This window comes from Falco rusticolus, chromosome 8, assembly GCF_015220075.1.
Source record: "Falco rusticolus isolate bFalRus1 chromosome 8, bFalRus1.pri, whole genome shotgun sequence".
In the NCBI taxonomy this organism is placed as follows: domain Eukaryota; kingdom Metazoa; phylum Chordata; class Aves; order Falconiformes; family Falconidae; genus Falco; species Falco rusticolus.
In genome coordinates, this window is record NC_051194.1 from 2,887,278 (window position 1) to 2,911,470 (window position 24,193).

The 24,193-nt window shown below is 44.0% G+C and overlaps 1 protein-coding gene across 2 annotated transcripts in view; it reads right to left on the reverse strand.

Moving 5' to 3' along the window:
- FSTL4 (follistatin like 4) overlaps positions 1-23,638 on the reverse strand; it is a 236,378-nt gene extending 212,740 nt beyond the window's left edge. For both annotated transcript variants that reach the window (XM_037398594.1, XM_037398593.1), the window contains exons 1-3: positions 23,629-23,638; positions 18,442-18,580; positions 5,245-5,278 (exon numbers count right to left, since the gene is read on the reverse strand). In XM_037398594.1, coding sequence (XP_037254491.1) covers positions 5,245-5,278; positions 18,442-18,570 — 163 coding nt within the window. In that variant the 5' untranslated portion in view covers positions 18,571-18,580; positions 23,629-23,638. The remainder of the gene's footprint in view (positions 1-5,244; positions 5,279-18,441; positions 18,581-23,628) is intronic.
- Positions 23,639-24,193: the final 555 nt, after the last annotated feature.

The window sequence follows — 24,193 nt, forward strand, 5'->3', positions numbered from 1 at the left end:
ATCTTATTTCTACCTAATTCCCTGCCAACATTACAAAACTAGGCATCCCTGCTGCATCATGTATCTGAAGAATAATATTCAGCATTTTTTGTACCTCATCCCACTTGAGAAACTGCAGTTTCCCAAACTTAGGAAAACAGGAGGCAAACATCAGAATAATATTCTGACCCAGTCAAACATCCTTCCCCAGGTAACAGATGGCCATTCACTGACAACATGTGCCCTGAAAAAACAGAGATAATAATTTCTATGAAAACAAGGTAGCAGAGATAGACAGAGACATGAATCTTTATTTGAAGAAGTGAAGACTAAGTGATTGTTAAGATCAGTATAAAATACAGAAAAATATTCCTACTTGTGATCCTAGAAAACAGGTATTGTTAATGTGAAACCTGTCCTCTGCAGTTGAGACATGTCCTGAAGATACAGCCAGTGGGTTTCTGAACATCCAACTCTACACATACATAGCATATACGTATATATATTTATCATATATTCTGGATGTCACTGGGATAGCCAGAAACCAAGATCCAGGAGGTACAGCTGCTTCTAAAGAGCAACACTGACACAGCTACTGATTTTTGGTGGATTTTGACCAGGTGACAAGGAACAAAACCAAATTTCTTGGACTCAAGCAATAGGACAAAAACAACAGGATAGAAAATTAATAAGTGATTTACTACAAAACTAATTACAGTTGATCACTTCATTGTGTTCATGAAGGCTTTAAGGAGAAAAACTTGCCATTCCTGCCAAGTTTTGAGCGCCTTTCATCTTCCATGGATAGGTGAAAATTTGAAATGAGCAAACAGAAAGGATGAAGTGAATAGAATTTCTAAAGGGCATTTACTGTTTCATAACCAAGTCAGTTTTTCATCTAGGACATAAGAACTGATGTCAAGTGGCAAGTAATCAAGTATTTCTTAAGCTGTTTGCTGGATCCTTTGCCAGTGCTAACTGATGCAGACCCAGAGATTTTTCAATAAACCTACGGCAACCTGGGAAAGCTCAAGGTGTGCTATATTCTATTGCTCCTCACTGTGATTAGGAAACACAATGAGGATTGTGTATGCTTAGTAAATATAAATACAAACAGGACATCCACAATACAGAGCTTGTGAATACTCCAGACAGGTTTCAGCCTTTTAATCCAAAACAACTAGTTAAAGTTCATATCTTTACAGTAGCATGATGTCATCTGTCTGACTACATCTGGAGTTGCATCTCATTTAATAAGATTATATGGTCAAACAGAGTGGAAGCAATCTGCTTCAACATTTCTTGGCTGAATGGTTTCAAAAGCATCTTTTGACACTAATTTGTTGAATGGATGATTGCAAGCAACATAAAAACAAATTAAAAGTTTTAAGTGCTTGGGCTAGATCCTCAGCTAGTAAAAAGCAAAAGGCGGTCCATTAAATTCAGCATGGCTTTGCTCATTTGCATCTGCCAAGGATCTGGCTCTTTATGCTTTATGTCACTATACATACACTTATGCATAGAGTTATACTCAGCAGACAATTTATCCTAGGACTCAGCATCCTTTAGCCCCACATTGACAACAGAAGTAGGAGCACTTGTCAGCACCAGAAGTTGCAGAATTGGTTCCTGTGATCTTGCAACTAAGATACTCGGGGAAACCACTAGAGGCCCTGTCCTGCTAGACATGGGGAATTTGATGGATGCGAATGTATATGGCTCTTACATATGTAAGTTGTGTGGTCTAATTTACAGCAACAGATAAGTATCACATTCATCTACACCTATTACACAGTGAAAACTCACTGATCTTGAAAATTAAGCCCTACCACTGTCAAAGCCAAATGCTTGTGTTACCTTCAGAGCTTGGTCCAGTGCTTCTTCCAGTTTACCATAAAGGCCTTTAGTCTCCCAGTTTTCTGCTGCATGCTATTCTTATTCTTTTTCACTAAATGCCCGTTGTGTCCACCTGATCTGAACAAACTGCTGCTTTTCCCAGATCCCTACTCCCATTTTGCACTTCCCCATCTGCTCTCCAGCACTATTTCACCGTCCTGAGCAGCTGATGGAAATGTGCAGGCTGTTAACATTTTTGCTGAGTTTCGCTTTCCTGTGCACTATGGGAAGGTAGTGCATAGAAACTAGCAACAATGCTAACACTTGAAACCATATATAAACATATGGCATAAACAATGGAAAAGTCTTTAGATAGGAATGGGAAAAAAAGAGAGAAGACTGGATAAGTGGAAAAAGGTTTGCCTGCTCTAACTTGCCCCCCTATCTTAGTTTAAAAGAGCAACGATCTTAGTTTAAAAGAGCAATATAAAGAGACCATATTCAAATCCTGTGCTTGTTTACCACATGCTGAGTTCTCGAGTTTGTGGTTTTGTTCTTTTTTTAAAAGCTACAACACAAAAGCTGGCGCCTCACACCATATTCTGTTTTCCATTCCATCTGCATTATGCTCATATAAAGTACAGTCAAGCATATGACCTACTGAGAGCAAAATTTCATCATGAGCCTAAACTGAATTTAGGAAGACATTCTTTCAGCTTCTAATCAACGACCAGAATGAGGGGTTTGGGGTTAAAAGATCATTTTTAGTCAAAACGGGTAATTTTTGAACACTAGTTAGGCATCCCAGGATCTGCAGCCGTTCCCGTTTAAATTCATAAGGAAATCAGTCTTCATACATCACGGTGGAAGATGGCTGCCAGCTGCAGTCAGGGAAGCATCTCCCCTCCGTACCACAGCAATTAAAAGATCATGTAATTATAGTTGATCTAGCTCCCACAGAAGTCAAAGGAAAGCCATTCATCGACTGTAATAGGCTTTGGAGCAGCTTCAAAATTTCTCCAGCATATGTAGTCCTGACACTTTGGAAACCAAAAGCCTCCCAGTCTAACTACTCTCATCCACAGCTCAAAAAGGAAGAAAGTGTTTTCACATTGACAACAATCAAGGCTTTGTTTCCTTTGAGAGAAAAGTGCCTGCTTTCAATCTAAAGGACTCAAACCTTTTGTCCAAAAAAAAAAAAAAAAAGAAAAAGAAAAATTCTGAAAAGTGCAAGCCACCAAAAGCTCTTTTTTAATTATCCTGGTTCATCCATGAGCATGGGATAATAAAAGCAGGCACAGAGCAAGTTTGCTGCAGTTCTCACCTTTGTGGTGGCTTCTGTCAGATATTTTTAAGTTTCAAAGTTTTTCAACTTTTCAACAGAAAGCCAAGTCTTCCAACCAAGGGAAGGGAACAAGCATAAACCCCCACCTTCAAACATTTTCCAGTTATCCAATTTCTTCAGGTAAAAACCAATATCCACAAAAATTACCATTTTAGGGAAAAAAGGCCTGAATCTTAAAATCAGATCATACCATATCACAAAATTTGTAACAAATCCTTTCATGTGCATAAACATTTTGAACCTCCTTTTATTTTTTTTTTCCCCAGCACCGAGTGGTATCTGCTCTGCACACATTTTAACACTGAAGAGGTTTCTGAAGGAGGCTTTTGTAGAATTATTTTAAAGGCGCTATTGAGGACTAACTCCAGAGAGGAAGATACTTAATCACTGCTCAAAATCCCCGGGTAGCTCTGCAAATCCACAAGCTTTTGTGACCAAGATGTATTTACCATGTTTGTTAGTATTTTCTTGACTCCTGAGGAGTTTGCAGTTCTTCAGACATTCTTGATTATTCACAGATTGCATTGCTGGGCATAAGCCAAATTCATCTACAGACCTTAACTCCCCAACTATCATCCCCTTCTCTCCTCACCATCCATGGATCTAAGAAGTCTTCTGACAGAGAAGTTCATTATATTTAATGCATTTCTGAAAAAAGGTATGGTTTCACCCCTCCAAATGGAAATAAAGTCCAATCCATCCTGTGAAGGCAGTAAGAAAGCAGCCTAACTGAGCCTGGAAATTTGGTATCTAAAAGCATTGATCTCAAAATCCAGTTACTGCTCTGAGGTAACATTTTCCAAGCACCCACATGATCTATAAACAGAGTCCTGCCTTCAAAAATCGCTATATTTAAGTTCTTGTAGGTGTTGCTTACATTCACTGGGAATGAAACTTGAGACCCAAATCATATCTGAAATGGGACTAGAGGTACTTCCACAAAGTTTCCCTCATTAAGTTCATTTTCACAAGACCAGATTCAGTCTCCATGTCAATAACGAACTGCCCCACAAACTCTATAGCTAGAGCGTGACCGAAATGCCTCCACATCCAGGATGCCAAGATGCTCTTCTGCATCTCAAAGCAACTTGGAGCCATCCAAGAGCCCTCCTCAGTCTGCAATAAAGGGAAGTCAAGTAAAACTGGATTTCTTCATGAAGAGTGGCAAACATCTGACCACATGCCAGACCACACATGCTAGAAACCAGAGTTAAATATATTTCACTTTTAGCAATAGCCACATATTATACAAGCCTCTCTGCTGTATCAGCCTCACAGCAAAAATAAAACACAACCCAAAACCAAAAAACCACAACCACAAAAAACCCAAAAAGGAGACTCTATGACATGTTACCCTTGGACATGACCATTTTCATTTAAGCAGCAAAACAGCAGTAGTTACAACCTCTTCCAAATATATGGGATGCCTGAAGCAATTAAAGGAGGTGCTGGAACAGAACAGGGGAACACGTTAATCTGTTGAGCAGGAGAGTGCCACCTGCTTCACATTCACAAGACACGAGGCAAGCAACTGCCTAATCCGGAAAACATCTGCTAAACAAAAATCAAAATTAATGATAACAGAATGAGCTCTTTGATGGACGGTTCTCACCCAGCTGCTGGGAACCATCAAAGGGCCACTCTCAGCAGCAGCCAATTAGTCACTAACACAAGAGTTTACAAGAGCAGGATCTGAGCTCAGGGCACTGCCATGACAACACTGCTGCACCTTTGGGTGGATTTGCAGTGTGCTGATACATGGAAAGCCTTGTCTGGACCTTTTTCTCCCTGAACTGCTCCAGGGTCAGAGTTTAGATCCTCTGCCAGCACCAAACAAACTTGGCTTGCATCACCAACACCATCATGCAGTTCTGTAAGAGCAACTTTTCATGGAAAAATAGAATAATTTACAATTTGCAACACTAAGAACTGCCAGGGGAGTGTTAGGAGGGAATCTTTTTTTTAATCCCACAGCACTACACACTTTTTGAGTGTGTAAACTCATGTTTGTTTTCAGAAGTTACTGCAAGAATACTTAACACCAACACACACATTGAAATGAAAGTGTTGTTTTTTTCCCCTACCTTTTCTTCTTGTAACTTCAAGCCTTCTGAAGTCCTATAAGGAAAAAGAAAAAAAATTGTGGGTTTTTTTAAATAAAATAATTGTTCAAAGGCAGCACAAACAGAAACCCCTAAAAAGATTAGCCATTGTCCCAGAGAAGCATCTACAAAGCTCTACACAATAACCGAAGAGTAATAAGAAGCATACATTTCAGTTTGTCCACAGATATTTAATGGATCAATATATCACCTAAAATGATTCATCATTATGTGATAAGTTACATGGTAGAGCACAATATCTTTAAAATGGATTGTTTTCTCTATTGATGTTCAAAGGGAGCAGCTAGGAGGTTGTTATTACTATACCAAGGATCTAGGGTTGAGGCGGGAGGAGCCATTACAGCTATTTTTAGCAGACACTTGTTCAAATACCCAAATGATTTCAAAACAACCAGACTACTCATGCTTAGAGCTGAAGGCTCATTTCAATGTTTGCACACCTATATTATTTGCCCCATTTCTTGCAAAGCATCACTACTATCTCTAATAAAGAAACCGCTTGTAAAAAGACATTGCATAAAGCCTCAAAGGGTATCACATTCCCAAACAACACTACTTACACCAATGGTGAGGCTCCACGGGAATAAACATTTAATCCCAAGCAGTAACATTTATGGGTTAATTACAAATACTTATAGCTACCATCACTTGAGTTACTTCTTGCAGCCAGTATTCAAAATAGCAGAATCACAGAGGACTCTAGAAGACCACCTTGCCCAGAGCCACACTGACCTGGGCAGAGCTCACTGCTGGACGACGCAGGATTAACCCCACCGAGTGCAGAATTTATACCTGGAAGACCCCAGAGTGTCCCCAGCAGGGACACCGGGAACAGGCACAAGCTCTCCAGACCCCTACCAAAAGCTCTTCAGGCAGGTTTTTCCTCCTGTAGATGTGCCTTGCTTAACTTCATTTCATCCCCTCAGCGCTCACTGTTCTCAGATGTTTATCAGAGAACAGAACAACAAAAAGGTTTCTGTTTCTCCTCCTTCTGATAGGAAAATAACACATGGCCTCCCCACGGCCCACCTGATGCTTATTGTAGTTTTATTTGTACTGTTTCACTTTTTAAAAAAATAAAAGTACCTCCCTGCAGACCACGCTTAGACAAAGGGAGGTAAAGCGCAGCACTACGCACACATCTAAGGAGGTGTATCCACAGGGCCCTTCCACAGGCACAGGGCAGCGGGACATACAGAAAGCTGCCACTGGAGCACAGGATAAAAAAAATAATACAGAGCTTTTCAAAGGGAGAGAAGATAAGCAAAAGGGAAAAAATTCAGCTTAGGGAAGTTACAACAGTACCCGCTCAGCTAACTGCTGCGGGCCTTGCCTCCCTCACCCCGGTACCTCAGACAGCACCAGGTAACTCAGCGAGGAGTTTCATGTCTGCAGGTGCTGTAGCTGTGCTCGCCACCCTGGCCGCAGGCCTGCCATCGCCCCCGGGCCCGCCATCGCCCCCACTTCATCCCTGCCACCCATCACACAGGCAATGGAGCCCCTCGCTCCCACCAGCGACGCCAAGCTGCCTCAGCCAGAGCCTTCTCCAAACCCAAGGCAGATCAGAACAGCGTAAATGGCCTCCTTGGCACCCTCCAAGTCTGAGGGGATAAACAAAAAAAAAAAAAAATGGGTATTTGCTTATAAAAATACCAAGTCATTATTCCCCGCAGGATGTTACCTCAGTGATCTTGAGAAACATGTAAAATGGCATTCGGGATTAGTACAGACTTCAAAGCATTTATCCTCTTTAGGCAGTAAAGCTCTGAGCTGCGCAGACAGTCACACTCCAGGGACCTCTCTCAGCTTTTCAAAATATTAGTTTGAGAGGTGGGGCACACGATAAAAAAAAATTTAGATACAGCCTATCATTAAGCCTGTGTACACATAATATATGCAAAAGGAAAGAGTACTTTTAAAGTTCCCCGGAGTCCCTCACTTTAACAAGCTGTTTGAATTCTCTGCAGTTCAACAGCTTAGAAACACTAAAACTAATTACAAATATTACATTGATCAAAAGAGAAAAAAAGACACTCACACTCCATAAAAAAATTTCAAGTGTCAGCTCACTTGTATTAAATACCCTTTTGGTATTTCCATGAAAGGAACTGGATAGACATCGTGAAAAACAAAGAAAGGTCTTCAGAGTTCCCCTTTTACCCTGTTCCCCTTATCATTCTAAGTTCTAATGATTGTAAACTACCCCAAAAAACAGATGTGGGATTCACAGGACAAGCCTGTCAGAAACACAACAGAAGAACACGAGGTCAGGCTGCAAGTCACCACCTCACCTTACCTGGGAGAATACCGGCACCTGGTGCATCCCCCAAAACATCCTCTTCCATGAAGAGGAGACCAACAGCATTGAAAGCGCTCAGCGTTTCAGGAGGGTGCACAAAAAAAAATGGGAAAAATACCTGGCAACTGTGGCAGGGCTTAAAGAGCAGCCACAAAAAGGCACCAGCTCCAGGTAGAGGGACAACTGTGGTTTCTGTCCCCCTCGGAAAGTGAAGCTATGGCAAGGACTCATTTTTCTTAGTTTGCCTCAGCCCAATCATTTCTCTCTTCTGTATCACAGAAAAGAAGAAATGATGCTAACTTTTCTCCTCGAGGGCATGCTGAAACATAAGACCTTTCTATTAGTGATCTAATGTACCACTAAGAGACATTACCAGCAAGTCTGGCCACAGGCACAGCACCATGCCGCACGCTCTGACTTGGGCAATCTTTTTCACAAAAAGTAGTCGTCACCCTTCCTCTGAAGTATATGATACTGCTCTTGAGTGGAGAAAAAAAAAAAAAAAATCACATAGAGGTTTTAATAGTGTTACTAGTAGAGAACCAAACTATTTTGATAAAAATGACACTAAAGTTCTCGGATGCATTGCCTGAGGAATACTTTTCTGCAGAAGCCATAAAGCAGATGGTTATAAATGAGACTGATTTCATGGGCACCATTTAATGACTGCAAATTCCTTTAACTAAAAATCTAATTTTATCAGAGCATAAATCATAGGCTTTGAAAGGAAAAATTTGTTTCAGATCCCTCATTCCTTCTATAAAGCTTCTTCATGAGTACCATTTTAAATAGCATTTCATTAATGCAATACAACAGTTTTATTTGTCAAGGTTCGCTTTTAGCACCTATTTTCCTCCTTTTTAATGTTAGTTAATTGAATGCAGAATAAAAGGTCCTTCTGTTCTGTATCTGAAATGCCTAATCATCGTTACGTGGAAATCAATGTAGTATCCTTGCTCCAGCATTGCTTTTCAGACATGTAGCTACTGCAAAACTGCACCTCCAAAAGACCAACCAAGCCAGCATCAGCACATGAGAGCAGAGAGTATCATCAAGTACAACGACTAATCCTACCTGGATTAGGAGGGACAAAAATAAAAATAAAAATCAGAAATACAGTTCACACTGCTGTTGCACAGCTTCACTCATTCATAACTGCTGTGTCTGCACATCAAACACCTGCGTGAACCTTTTGCAATTTAACAACTGTTTTGCACAAAGCCCTTTTCTGCTTTTACAAAAAGGGAATGCCAGTCTTTCAGAAGACAGCATCTAGATGTCCTGCCAAGACATAATAGCCAGTTTGTGTTATAGACTCCTGATTAATGCTGAATCATGGGCCCATGGATGAGCAGAGTGCTTCTGGAATGAAGAATCAGGTTTCATTCAGAACAAATGGGGGCTGGGGGAAATTTCACTGTACAGCCTTAAAATACAACTACACAGAGGGAATACGCAATATAGTACAGTGCTTGGTAGCCAATGCACTGCAAATGGATTTATTGACGGTCATTAGGGACTGATCCAAGCAGCAAAACCACTTTCATATTGTTTGGTATCAGTGTAAATAAAACCTCTTAACACCTCTGTATAGAAACATATCTACATTTGCCCTACGTATACACCCACAAAGAAGATATTGTACACTATACAAGGCAATGCTCTCTTCCTGTAAATCCCCGTTGCAAGGAGAGCAGGCTACGTGGGCTTCTGCTCTTCGGCTGCTGAAGCAGGAGGACCCTCGTCTCCTGACTCCACGGGAAAAGGGTGCATTACACTTTTGCAAGGAACACGCAGCACCTTCCTAGCTCATGCTCCAGTTTCCACCAAAATTTTACAGTCAAAGGTTTACTTCCTCATGGCATGTTACTTCTGCCTCCAATGAATTCATGGTGGGGGTTTTTTTTGCACTCTTGGGTAATGAAGATTCTGCTCCAGCTCCTCTAGGCTTGAGCAAACTGGAGTTGGCTGGACAGCCCTATGTGGTGACCTGGTATACGGCCTTCAGGGTGCTGCTTTCGAATGTCTTTTAACAAGTGAAGCCCAGGAAGTGTAGAACCACCACCACCATGCTAAGAATACCAATCTCTCTCAAGATCACTTCAGTTTAGCTTTATTACATCAATGCTAACCAGCAGTTGATCATTCTTGCTTTTTAGAGATGTACTGAAGTAAACAGGGCAGCAAGGAAAGCCCACGTGCATGTTTCTCAGCTTTAAAACAACCGGCAAGTGCAACACATTGAAGGGTTAATTTCAGAATAGAAGACAGTGATCTATGAAACTGCAGAAATTGCTGTAGCAAACTGGGAGGGGGGGGTTGTTTGTCATGTAGAAACCTAATTCCCACACCTCAAGGGCAATCCCTATTAATAACACCCATATTCTCCCAAAGGAATAAGCAGGCAGAACAGAACAGTCATGTAGATGCTCCAACTACACAAACTGATTATTGCAGCATGAGGAAGGGGAGGTCACTCAAAGCTACCCCAAGGCTGCCTGCAGGAAGCACAGTACGGAGCAGAGCCTCCCCAGGGCTCAAAGACCCCTTGGACTGGGCACAAGACACAGACACACAAACAAGATGCTCTTGAAGTTCTCCTTCACTCTAGAAAAATGACACAGCCCAGCCTTTAGGCAAGTAATATTAACCATCTACAGCAGGTTTAAAAAGTGTCATTTTTTTTAACCTACAGCAGGTAAAGAAAGTGTCAGAATTTATAACTGTTTGATGCAGGTATAAAGTACCATCACTAGAAGCTGCTGTGCATCATTGAAAGCAATCTGTTAATCTCAGTCCTACAACTGCAGACTAGACATTAAGGTGTGTGTATAATACACTCCCCTAGCCATCTTAAATAAAAATATACCAACCCACTACCCAAATAGCCCATGGTTTGACAACAACCACAATGAAATGCTTGCAGAATCTAGCACTGTTACAAATTACAGTAACTACACAGTACTTTATATTTGGTTCGTAAGTGACATGCAATGCACATAAACAAGCTACTGACAGGGAGGGGAAAAGGACTGCTTCTTGATTTTCCTGTAACAGTTGTACCTCCTTTTGTCCCTGCACATCCACATGTGGCCATATGCAATTTCCTGCATTCTAATTTGAAGAGAAAAGTGAGCACACTTTGCAAGGTAATTAAACAGTCACAATTAGACTTGAAATCGGGAAAGACAAGCTCCTGTCTGCTATTTCTTCCTAGTTTTCCTTTGACTAAAACTACAAGACGAGTGCTTATAATCCAGACATGCACAGAGGCACATCACAAGCACAAATCTCTGAGCAATAGCTCAATGTAGTATTTTAAGGTGCAAATCTTCATAGTGCAGTGTCTCCTTGTAGTTCTCTCTCCTTCCCAATTTCCTCCATTTCCAGACCAGTACTTAACAGATATTGGTATAGAGTTGTACATTCGCCATCCTCTTTTTGTTAGCAGCCTCTGATCCCACAAAGCATGATGCTTAACAGTACCAAGCTTGGTAGCAAATGGGTACCAGCTGCCCTCAAGTACAGCAGCTAATAGGATAACCTTGCAGTGTTTTCAGTCTCCTGCCCTTTACTACTGATGTAGATTTAGTCAAGAGTCGTCCCTTTTTTATGACCATAAGCAAAGGTTAAACATAGGGGACTTTACTAAAAAAAAAACCCACACAATTAATGCAGCAGATGGAAGAGATTCAGAAGAACAGGTAACACATCTCAGCTCTGCAAGTTGCCTGTATTGCTGGACTGTAGCAACCTTCTTACCAGATACTCTGTGGAAGAGACTGCAGTGCTTGTGCAAGGGTCTAAATCAAATTCAGCACATGCAACTGGCCTCAGTGCTGCATCTATCACAAAATTAGATGTTACCTCTGCACACACCAAGTCTCCAGGGACCTGCTCTCAGGATCAGCCGAACTGCTGTACAATTTCTAAATATACAGCTCTGACTCATTTAGCAAATTAATAAAGTGGCTGTTCCTATTAATAGATTACCATCCCAGGGTTTTGTGGTTTTTTTCCCCCCCTTCAGAGCATGCTTTTCCTTATCTCAAGTGAGGGGTCAAGAAAATTACACTGACATCCAGTACAGGGAGAGGTGAGGCACTCTGCATACAGATTGCAGCATTTGCAGTGGTTATGACTAATACACGGCTTAGTTTGACAATCAGGATTTTCTGTTTACAACCATGAACACAGAATATTTTCAAAAAAGATGCTAATGAGGCAGTGAACATCCACTTTATTTTTTTTTTGAGCAAGCATGAAGGGAAAAAAATAAGTTACGCACTACTGTTTAGAGTAAGCCTGCTATCAGTACAGACACTGGCAATTTAGAATTCTCCTGTCTGGTATAAACATTGAGAGAAGCTCTGATGTCTCACATCACACAGTATCATCTGCTTATCCATACGGTAGCTAATTGAGATAATTGCTGTATCTCTGATTTTACTCACTACTCTTTCTGGACTTCAGATGAGAAACCCAGGTACAGCTTTATAGACTTCCACATTGTCAAAGGGAAGCTCACAGGATGCCTGTTCTAGAAACCCCAAATTTGCAGATGTACTCTTAATCTGAAAAACTAAGAATTCCCCTGCTTGATGGTAGAAAGTACTTTAAGCAGAACTCTATTCCTTTAAATACTATTGCTACAGCCTTTTTCTTTTTTTAAAGAGAGAAAATACTACATTTGGAAAAAAAATAGTCAATATTTACTCTTTTAAGGTTAAGTAGCTTCTGATCAGAACATCAGAAAGTGTAACTCTGGCACATCACAGCCAAGTTAAGCTGCCTTAGATTTCTTTTTATTTGCAAGATTTGTTACTCTGGTTTTACTCTCTGCCTCAGAAATACACCTGCATTTCCCCACCTAGGTAGGACTTTTCACAGTTGCTCAACTGTGACATGAGAAAAACTTTGATATTTGATTCCTGTGCTCAGTCAGTGCCACAGCTCAGCACAGAGCCAGGCACCCTGAGCCCAGGGTCCCACCGCTCCCTGGGGGACAGCACCCAAACCCTCCGAACTCCAGCTACAGCACCAAAACCCAAGTCACTTAAAGATCATCACTCAAGGTCATCACCACTTAAGTGCAGGGAGCTCACCCCTGCAGAGGCTGGTGGTCCTGCTGCTGGAAGGTGATAGCTCCCAGCAGGCTGGGCAGTGCAGGACCACTAAGCGGTATCACAAACTGCATCTTGCCAGAAGTTTAAAAAAAAAAGGAAGCAGGATTTTGGTTCTGTAAGGGACTGCATAAAAAAAAAGTTATCTTTGTTGTGCTATAGATGCATCCTGACAATTGCTTACTCTCACTATGGTTTGAACCATAAACATCAATGCAAACTAAGATTCTTCAGATTTTATGCTTTATTCAAGTATACAGTGCCTGCCTTGTTCCAAGTAACTCAGCATTCAAATTTTCTAGTACTTCAAGCATAACAGCATCCTGTAAGATACAGCATTCTTTAAACTCCTCTGGGCAGTGTTCCATAAAACACAACATGTATTAAGCCCTCTGGGTACACAGGATGGGGTGGTTGAGGTTTAGGGACGCAGTGGAAGGATCCCAACACGTGTATCCAAATACTATGGAGACATTCCACAGCACCTTGAAATGCAGTTACTCTGATAACCAACACTCAGAGCAAAAGCTTCTCATCTCCACAAGGATAATATAGTAGTAAAGATTGAGAAGGGTCTACAAGCAGCAATTACAGCTTGTTAGAGATATTACATAAATGCATGTTACAAGAAGCAAATTATCAGTACATAGCAAAGTGATACAAAAATAAATTTAAGTCTTGTCTCCCTTTACCTTCATTAATGTTTAAAACAGGAGCAGGCTGTAGCCCAGTACTGATTTTAATTCAAATCTGATTCTTTATGTCCTTTCTTCAAACTGCCTGACAAGCAGGAAGAACATACACATGGCAGAGAACACACGACTAATAATTCTTATAATAAATACCAGGATATTAGATCTGCGACTGCATATAAAATTCATACACACTGTTTTATTCCAGGCTCATACTCTGAAATTATGCCTGTATTTGAATTGTAAGCAAAAGCTTTTACCAAAAGCCTTTGCAATTTTGTACCTTACCTCCCAAAGCACTCCTTTCACAGTCTGTCAGATTAGGAAATACGACCTTGCTGGGGGAAGGAGCACAAAATCATCCCCCATGACTCCCCTGCTACTTGGAATAACCAGCTGTGGTCTTCAGCTGCAGCAGTAAGTGGAACAACATTTAAGAAACTGAAGATAATTAGGAATTTCAGCAATAATTGATACTTCTGGACAAGCGCAGTTGAGGCTGTGAGTGGACTCCAGAGGGATGCTTTATCCTGTGCAGGATGGCACTGAAGGGCTGGTATGACCCAGCTATTTGCAGTCACAGTGAAGTTTAAGGGGACATTTATTACACTGAGATTTTAAGCAGTTCATGTGTCATGCAAGTAATAATGAACCAGTCAAACGACAGATAGCCTACACAACCAACACCTTCCAATGCTAGTAAGAAGAGTTACAGTACCTTAAAAAATGAGCATATTTGCTACATTCATTAGCATAAAAATAAGCACTGGTATAACTACACATGATACTTTGAGGTTGATATGGGTAAAAATTATCAAGGTACTGAAATAATTATTGGCACAGCTTGTCTAGTTTACCTTTGAACTGTGCTGTCACAGTCCAAATTAGACACAGCACTGCACACCAACGGCACCTTGCAGGGGACAGGGCCGTTAAGGTGCATCAGAGAGGTATGAACATCTTGCAGCACGCAGAAAGGAAAAGCAAACCTGCCAGTGCTTGGATCTGCAAGAGCCACTGGTACTTGCGTGAGCACATGGAGCATCACTTGTGAGCTCTGCGCTGGAGAGACACACAGCTCTTCTCCCCACAGGAGCATGGGGTGCTGTGCACATGTTTCTGGAGTGTCAGGAGACTTCTTAAATAGGAGCATGAGTGGCAAGAAGAGCATTGCCCGAGAGCCAAATGAATGCAATTAAGTGTTGCTACAAAACTACAGAGCAGTTCTGGTTCTGTAGCCCAGAACAGACCACAGGATGCCTGCCAGTCTGTCCTGTGCCATCAGTGACATCCAAATATTTCCTTTAACAACTCAACACAAAACAACTAAACATGTACCACAACACAGGATTACTCTTCAGTTTCACACTATCCAGCTAGGCCAGCCTTGTTCAGGCTACCTACCAGCAATGGCCCAGAAAGCATAACACAGAATTTAATTTCTGAGATGCTGTGCTGTGCCAGCTTGTGTTTGAGGAGCTCCCTGTAGCAGATGGGAGACCCACTCCTGGAAGAGTAGATGAAGACCTGCAGCACTGATCTGCTGCACCATGGCTTAAAGGATGAGAAGCTTGTCCCAAGAACTGTGGCAAAACCAGTTTGGCTTTGGCACATACAGAAAAGCAGCCTCTCACACAAAGCAGGGAACAGAAGGAAAGCTAGCTGTCAAATTTCAGTATTTAATAAGATGCTTTTGTAAAATACCCTGATGGAAAAAAATCCGAGCTACTTGTGTGGATTACCTTGTAGAGACTGAGTGGAGTAGTACCACTGGCTTTCCATCAGAATCTCCTGGCTACGTTCTTCAAATCTGAACTCCAGAATTATTTCAGATTCAGGTTGTTTAAGTCTTTTTCTGCTACGCTCATGCTGGAAACTCCCTTTACTGCCACCAGCAATGACTTGCCGAGCTACATTTTTGAGAATCCTTTCAAGAAAGAAAAGGTGACCCCAGACCTCACCACCTGGTGATTCATGGGCAACTCAAAGCCCTTCTAAGCCAGCACAGAGCTGCCCATGAAACACAACCACCTCCAGAATGTCCAACTTTAGCACGGAATCAGCCTTGCTGAAGGCAGAGGCAAAATTTGTTCAAAAACATCACCCCAGACTGGCAAGCACTATATATTTAGATACTTTGGCATATACTCCACCCAGTAGGACTTAGTCCCATGAAGGTTCAACCCTGGGAAGCTGCACCTCCTAGCTCCACAGCAGTCTATGTGCAGCACCCAGAAGCTTCAAGAACTTTCCAGCTCTCTCTGGAACCAGACTATGAGAAGTTTCTCAATGTAAAAGTAACAGTAGTATTCTCCAAAATTAATATGGACTAGGCAAGCTGGACCTTTTCAGTTAAACACTAACATAGTCCTTTTTAATTAGGTTTTCTATTTTAGTTTGTCCTACACCCATAGAATTTCAGACTGCATGCACCCGCTTATTAGCTATTCTAACCAGAACTAAAAATATTTCAGAAAAACAACCTCTTCTCAGGAACACCCCATAAATTCTAGAGGTAGAAGGCTGCGCATCAAGAAAACATACACCTTAGCTATGTTGGAGAGTTAATTTCTCATGCAGAAGGGGCTGTATGTTGAAGTCTATGGCCTCAAGACTTATTTTTCCTTTATAAATGCAAAGCACAACTGCAATAATTCTACCACAGACCATGAACAAATCGATTTAGCAATCTGAACATAAATTAAGCAATGCTTTTGATTCAGTAAACTTGTTCCTATGTAGATCAGAACAAGTATTAGTGAAGGTCAGTGACCCATACCCAAGTATTTGCTTTGATGAAGTTCATAGGAATTTTAGATCAGAACACACTTCAAATTATTTGACCTGTAAATTAACCCTTTACACATTCTTAAAGCAATTTTAGTGAATTGCTAGGAGCTTTTCTATTTGTGATTCAATGTTTTAAACATGTGTTAATGGAATTACATATTAATCAAACCATGAATTTAGTAACTAACAAACTTTTGATGAATAAGGAGCTCTGAACTGAACAAAGCCCAATATCCCCAGGAAAAGATTTCAGGTGACTTTTATTATTAAAGAGGAATTATGGCTAAACTGCTTTCTGAAAGACAAAGTAAACATCTTTTGAAGGAAAACAACAGTTATCTCAATTTCACTGACCTACCTGAAAGCTACATTTGGGGCTCCAGATTCACCCTGGTGTTTGGTGCCATGTCACAAACACTTTCTTGTGGAACGAGCTTTCTGTATAGTTGCTTTTTTAAAAATCTGCAATATAACTTACATCTCTTGACACTACTTTAACTACATCCTTTGTACATTAAAAGTTTTAATATTCATACCTGTTAAATTCCGTGCAAATCTGAACAAGTTTCTAGCTTAGATCCTTTCACCTCAAGGAAGATCAAGTAGTTGGTACAATAACTTCATGGGGTTTAAAAAGAAGATCAAATTTATTAATGTCTTTCAAGTAGTACAATAGCTCTCCAATTTATGTTAATCATTTGTGTAATGAATTTCATTCCTCAGACTTTTTCAAAATAACAAAACTAATATGCATTAGTGAGGAATGATTTTTTCCAAATGCAAAAGTATGCAAAATATTTATTTTTAATAAAAAAGCAAAAGTGATCTAAGACAATACAAGAATACATTCAGAGTGCCAGTGTACTACCTGCATCTACACAGCAATGTAGTAGCAGTAGAGGTGTGGAGGGTAACTGCTTTTCTTCACTTCTACAGAGCAGAGGATGGAGACCTCAAGAAAAAAAGCACACCTGAGAGAACTGCAGAACCTCCAACTCCAATGAAGTGACTTTCAAGTCCTGCTAAGCAGCAAAAAGCATCTTTTTAATTGGCTTAAACCGTTTTACTGAAATAATGCACACAACTACGGGTATCTGTAGATGAGATGTGACTGGGAGAAATGGGATTCTCCAACTAGAACAAAATCCTGAAGCTTAAATAGATCCAATTGCAACACAAATCCATCAAGGGCTTACCATTAGCCTGGCACTGACTAATGTGTCTGCCAGCACGTAAGTGTTCTAGGCAATGGCAGTTAAAAAAAATTGCAAGGTCTCCTTTCCCTTGCCTCCCCCACCATCTCCCACTTTCAGGCATTTGAGCAATCATTTAGCCAACCTAAGATAATTGGGAACTAATTAAATAACTAAAATTGTTTCAGCATTTATCATTTTCTGTTCATGAAAGTCACATTTCTACATTTTTATGGCCTGATTCACACACCTCACACAGACGTGTGAAAATCGGAGCCTACCCACATCTGTCCAACAAGGCACACCGGGAGCTCTGGTACGGGAGCACCAGGCACCCGTCCGAACGGGGACCTGCTGAATCCATGTCACTGCAACAGCCAACACTGTCACCTTCAGCACCAAAAACAGATTCAGTTGCTTCTCCACTGCCAGAAGCCCAGGGACTGAACAATGAAGAGCATGTTACTGTCGTGCTTTAACACATGAGGAGTCCCACCACCCCCCTGAGGCAGGCATTCTCCAGCTGGATGAAGATGACCACCCCTCACTGTGGCCACCACACTCTCTTGGTCCCTTTCCAATTACTTTGTGCTTTGCAGGGGTTTGACATCAGAAAGTCAGGAGGGAAACACTCAGGGCAGTAACTTTGCTGGTTCCCTCAGAAAGACCTACAGCTCAGTTTTCCTTTTTTTAAGCAGCAAAAGGACTTTTTTCCAGGTTTCACTTGAAGGTCCAGTGACCCAAAGGAAGAGCCAGTAAATCTTATTAGATTTACTGTCATCGGTCCCAGCAGCCCGAGGACAGAGCATACCATAAAGTCTCTTGGGCAAAGACAGCATCTCCACAATGGCCAGATGCACAATTTCACTCCCAGAACAACATCAGTATACTCAAAAAGTGTAAAAGCTTCTGCTTCACTGACCTCCTCAGAAGGTGTTTAACATGAATATACAAAGATAAGCTCTCACTTGTTTTCTGTTTTCACAGTATGGAGAGCCTGAACACAGCACAAAAATAGAAACAGAAGAGTTGTAGCTGCAGCAGCAGCTGGTGTACAATACCTCTTGATGCAACCTCCCCGCATCTGAATACAGCCTTCTGCTCCTCTCCACATCCATCCATCCCCTCGTGACCAATGGGAAAAGCCCAAGCAATAGGAGAGATAGCCAAAAGCTTCTTGATGTCATCATTTCACGTCTGCTGAAAACAAGAGAAAAGTCATAAAACAATCATCCCAACAAAACCCAGCTCAGATTCAATCACACAGCAGAAGCTTCAGCTGACAGTGCTCATCCATACCCGGCCAGTGCTGATGGATCTTTGCAGACTCCCACAGCACAGGCAGTACAACACTGATTTTCCTGGATTGCACCCATGAATTTGCCATGAATTCCCGTACTGCAGTAGTTTTGTGAAACATTTACCCCAAAGCTATCCTCCACTGGACATGCTGTACCTAGTCTGTTCCCAAACAGCACCTCTGCAGAACCAGAGCCCCGGGACTGCTAAATCGAGCTACCACAGCCAACAGCAACCCACATCAAAGCGTGGCGTTATGGTACTGCAGAAGCTAAAGGGTGACTTTATCCCATCTCCAGAACCCCTGGTGGCACAGGGTCATTCATAATCAGGGATTCACACTTTGTACCCTCAGCAGACCTGCAGGAAAGCCCCAGACACCCATATTCACTTCTTTGGCTGCTTGGAAGCTTCCAGCAGTGTGACAGAAAATACCATTATTCCCCTCTGACTCTGAGGATGCTGCCGCCTCCAGCAGATACAGCCACTGCCACCCCCTTAGGCTACAATGAGGGTTGCAGGGCCAGCCCAGCCAGGGCCTGGCAGCTGACACCAAATCACAGGAACGGTCACTCTTCCCCCATATTAAGGCATCTGCCCACACATCGCCAAACCCACTGGAACTGGCAAGACCTGAAAAACTGTGCTGAAAAGGGCTGATGTGTTTCTCCAACCACGATGTAGGTGAGCCCTGCCTGGGGCTGTGATTTCTCAACTCGTTTGCCTCTGCCCCCAAACAGAGACCTTTCCCATCCCTCCCAGACTCATCTTACCCAACAGCAGCACCATCTCCTGGCACCGCCCCACCCCAGGGGAATGGGAAGATGCAAGCAAGGATTCCTACCACAACCGCATCCACTTTGAGCAGTGGTTCTTGTCTTCTGTGGGTTTTTTAATGACTTTGGAAGTAACACCAATGAAGTTATTCAAAGTGTTCTCAGATAGAGCTACGTGTTTCATACATGCACAACCCCAAGCTGGTGCCCTGGCAGCTCAGCCAGGAGAGCTCCGAACTTCATCTGAGCGTCTCTGAGGAAGAGGACAGCAAAGAGTATCATTACTTCTCACAACAAAAATACCAAAGGAGTCTTCAGGCCTTGGTACCATTTCCAGGGTAGCTGAGGGAAGTTCTGACCTTTCATGGCAGCTGCAGAGGATGCCAACAGGACCCACCAACAAAGCATAACGACCACTTAATGAAGCAAGCACTGGCATTTCTATAGCACACAAGTGACAGGCTGCTGGTTCCTTTGAGCAACATACATTAACAAGGCGAGTTACCTGCTAATGGCAAAATTAAGCCTAGCTGAATTAAGGCCCCATGACATACCTTGTCTTGACAGGACTCATTTTGCAGCATTTTCACGCCATGTATTTGCTGCAGGGTACATCCAAGCCTTGACACATCACGATTCATTTCAAAGCCATGACCATTTGCACCATGACTGTCTCAGCTATTTAGTCTGCCCAAAGACACACCATCAATAGAACGAGCACAGCCTACAGCCGCCGCACACCACGTGCCCGTGGAGTTCAGGCATTGCTTTTCTTCAGCACTAATGTAAACACCCTGAATTGAGAGCACTCAGGATGAAATCAAAATTTATTAGGCTTTCTAAATTCCAATTAGAAACCTCACATGTAATGTTACTGGGGCTACAAATAAATGTTTAATAAACCAGAGTCACTATATCAATAAGCGACAAGTACATTGTTACATTATGAATTGCTCTTGCACAGCAATACTGTCTCTCACGCTCTTTTATAGAGGTCTTATGTATGCTCAGTTGATACCATCACAGCAAATAGAACTATTTCACTTTGCAGTTCTAGAGACCTCTGACTCATACCCTGCTTGAAACCACAATCCTAGAGCCAAACAGGGGACCAGCTAGTTTAGCGTCTATTTAGTAAATAACTAACTGCTAGAAAACATGATTGTGTTTGGATTAGGATGCCTGTAACACTGATGAAACCAAAAGGGCAGCCTCTACCTGCTAGAAACTCTGGTTGCTTTACAAACAGAAATTGTAGAACATCTTTCTCTAGTCCGTTTAGAAATTACTTATTTTTATTGCATACTGCCTGACAGTACACTAATTGCTCTCTCTCATACAGAGAGGAGGACAGACTAATATACATTATACATCTGAAAAACCTAAACTAAGCAACAAATATGCATCATAAATATCAGGTGAGGGTTAACTGAAATCTTACAGCCTTTTCATGTCACTTGGCATCCTAAACCATAGCTCAAGCATCACCTTACCCTGAGCTAAGTGGAAGGCTCCTCGCAGAATCTGGTCTGCAGTTGCATCATGCAATACAGCTATCCGATTGCAGTCTAAAGTTCCCCAAAGTCAACAGAAAAATGCAAATTGATTTAATCGATCTAGACCACAACTGTGAACTCGGACAAGTTTTACTACTGATTTCCCTTCCTCACTTGAACAAGGGACAGATTCGCAGGACATGAGCCTGTGTGGATATTACTGCCCAGATAAACCAAAGCCTGCATATGGAAATGTCTGCATAAGGCAAGCAGTTAAAAAAATCAAAGAACATTTGTGGCTAAACCCTAGAAATCTCTCAAGATCTGAGGTGGAAGGGAGTTTCTATCACACACCTGCTCTCCACAGTGCATACGAGCAGAGAGACAGATTCTAATCTACTGTGTAATACAGACATCTGTAATTGTAATGTGGATGCTAGAATTAAACCAGACTATTTTAAAGTAAACAAACTGGTGCATCACATCCATTGTGACACATTTCCTTTGGTTTCAGGGGAGTCCATTCCAAACCACTTCTGGCTCTTACGTTAAAGAAGATACTATGCAAAGCCTAAGAGTTTACCTAAAAGTTGCAGTTTCCTCCTCTGAGCTAGAACAGCATTACAGCCAGCATTGCTTTGCCAAGAAACACTACCACAAGCACAGCAGCACCACACTACGCATCGTTACGTGAAGCAGCTCAAACACACTGGCTCGCCTGCACACCAGTGCCCAGCCCAGCAGGACCGCGGGCCGTGGCCAAGCTCTGCTGGTGCTGTAACACCGAAGTGTTGCAGAACATCCATCCCGAGCTCAGATATGTTTGTGTTGACACCAACACACCAGGAGAGTCTCAAGTTGCAAGAAAATTGCTGCAATGCCTCTGAACGAAGACAAGTAACAGCAAACAGATGGAAGCCAAAGATATGAGCACAGGTTTTAGGGTACAGGTTTTAGAGCTGCTCAAGCAAAAAGGGTCACCTTGAAAAGGAAGGGGACTAACCACACCGGCCACCTGAGCAGGGAGCACCACTCGCTGTTTAAAAGCACTCCTGTGTCATGCAGTGTGAGCTGTCAGAAAGCTAGATTGCTGCAGAGATCCCACAACTTTTTCCTCCACAACACAGAAGCTTCAAGAATTCAATTATGGTGACTGTAATAAGATTAAAGAATTTGCCAAAAGCAGTTATTGGTTTTGTTTTCAGGGCTACTCAAATTACAGCTTATTTGTTTAGTATTGAGAAATTAATAGATCACAATGGCTTCTAATAATTTCCAAGACACTTTGCATTAGAAAGAGGTTGAACTTAATTACCTGAAGTTATGACTGTTACTATAGCAAAAGGAAAGCAGTCGGACCAGACTATTCCCTCTATATAAACTGGCTCCATTAACACCAGATAAGAATCTGGTCCTCAGTTCCCCTGTCATTAACTGCTCCAATTGCTTCAGCCTTATCTAAACAGCATTTCTACGGCCTGCAAAATAATTTTGACATCCATAATTTCTCGTTGAGTGCTACAAGTGCTATAAAATTAAGCTACAAAATTAAGGAGAAAAATCTATTCTAAGATAACCTTTCAGAGAGCCATCATGAAGCCCAACAGCAGTCAGCCAGCCAGTCAGTCAGCCAGCTGCAGCACTGTAGATAAATACTAGATAAATAAATAAGTAGACAGTAGATAAATAAATCAGTTTCGATGCCTTAAGAACTCACTGACACCAGCGGTGATGTTTAAGTACAACCTAGACATTTCATTTGAGCAAAAGCGTACCTAAAAATATCTCATCTGATCTTTAAATTCTCCAAGACGCTTCAGTGCTCCCAGAAGAAATGTGGGGAACATCAGTCCGGCAGGGATGCCGGGATGCCAAGACGCACCTAAACCTCGCAGGTGTTTAAGCCTGGTACCCAAGGCTGCCTCCGCGACACTTCGCCGCGTTCCCACCACAGGTTTGCTCCGAGGTTTGGCTCGGAGAAGCCCCGCACCGTCCCGTTCCCCCGCTACGGCCCAGGAGCCACCTCCTTCCACCGCGCAGAAGCGTTTTACACGAGCTGGGAAAGGAGCCCCGTAGCTCTGATACACGAATTAACCCCGGGGCCCTCCCCGCTGCCCACGGAGCCCCGCCGCTGGCCGCAGCCTGAAGGTCGCCCGGGGCACGGCGCCCCCAGCCCCGCGGCCGGCAGCGCGCCCCGACGGGGCGCTCCGCAGGGACGGCCGCCGGCACCACGGCGCCACCCAGGGGCCACGGGAGGAACCGCCGCCCCCACTCGCGATCGCGGCGGGACGCGCCGCCCGGCCCCGCGTCCCACCGACGGCGGCAGCCCCGACAGCTCCGCCGCGGGGGGGACAGGCCGGGCCGCCCTCCGCGCCCGAGGGGAGGGAGCCGCGTCCGCCCCACGCGCGGCGGCGCCCCCGTCGCGCCCCCGGCTGCAGGGCTCTGGCAGGGGGCAGGCGGCACGCTGCCAGCGCCGCTGCGGGCGCCCACCTGTTACCGCGCCCGGCCCGGGGCCGCGGGCGGGGGAGCGCGGCAGCAGCCCCGCGTGTGCCCGGCGCCGAGCGCGCACCGCCGCGGAGCGGAGCGGCTCCCGCGGGCGCTCTGCCCCCGGCCCGGGCGGCGACGGGCAGCGCTCCGCCGGGCGCGCAGGAACGCGGAGCGCCTCCCGCGGACTCACCTGGGGCGGGGAGCGGAGCGGGGCGGGCCGGGCGGCGGCGGCCGGGGGCGGCGGGCCGGGGCGGGAGCGGCGGCGGGCGAGTCCGCGGCGCGGGCCGGGCCGGCCCTATTTCTGCTCTCTGGGCCGGAGCCGCCTGACGTCACCGCCGCATTTGCATATTCCACCCAATCGCCGGCACCTGTGCGGGGACGGCGGGACCGCCCCCTCGGGGCACGCGGCGGGGGGCGGGGGGCGCCCGGGGGCGCGGGGGGGAGCAGCAGCAGGGGGGCCGGTCCGCTGCGGTACATGGCGGGGGGCGGGTAGCGGGGCCGCCCCCTCGGGGCACGGGGCCGTAGGCGGAGGGCAGCGGGGCTGTCCTGCAGCGGCAAGCGGGAGGGGGGCACGGACAGCCTGGCCGCCCCTTCGGGGCCGCGGGGCCGTGGGCGGGGGCCAGCGGGGCACGCGGCGGGGGTTCGGTGGGACCGTCCCGCAGCGGTACACGGAGGAGGGCACCGCGGGGCCGCCCCTCGGAGCGCGGGAGCTGGGGGCAGCGGGGCCGTTCCGCAGGCGCCCGTGGAGCGAGGCG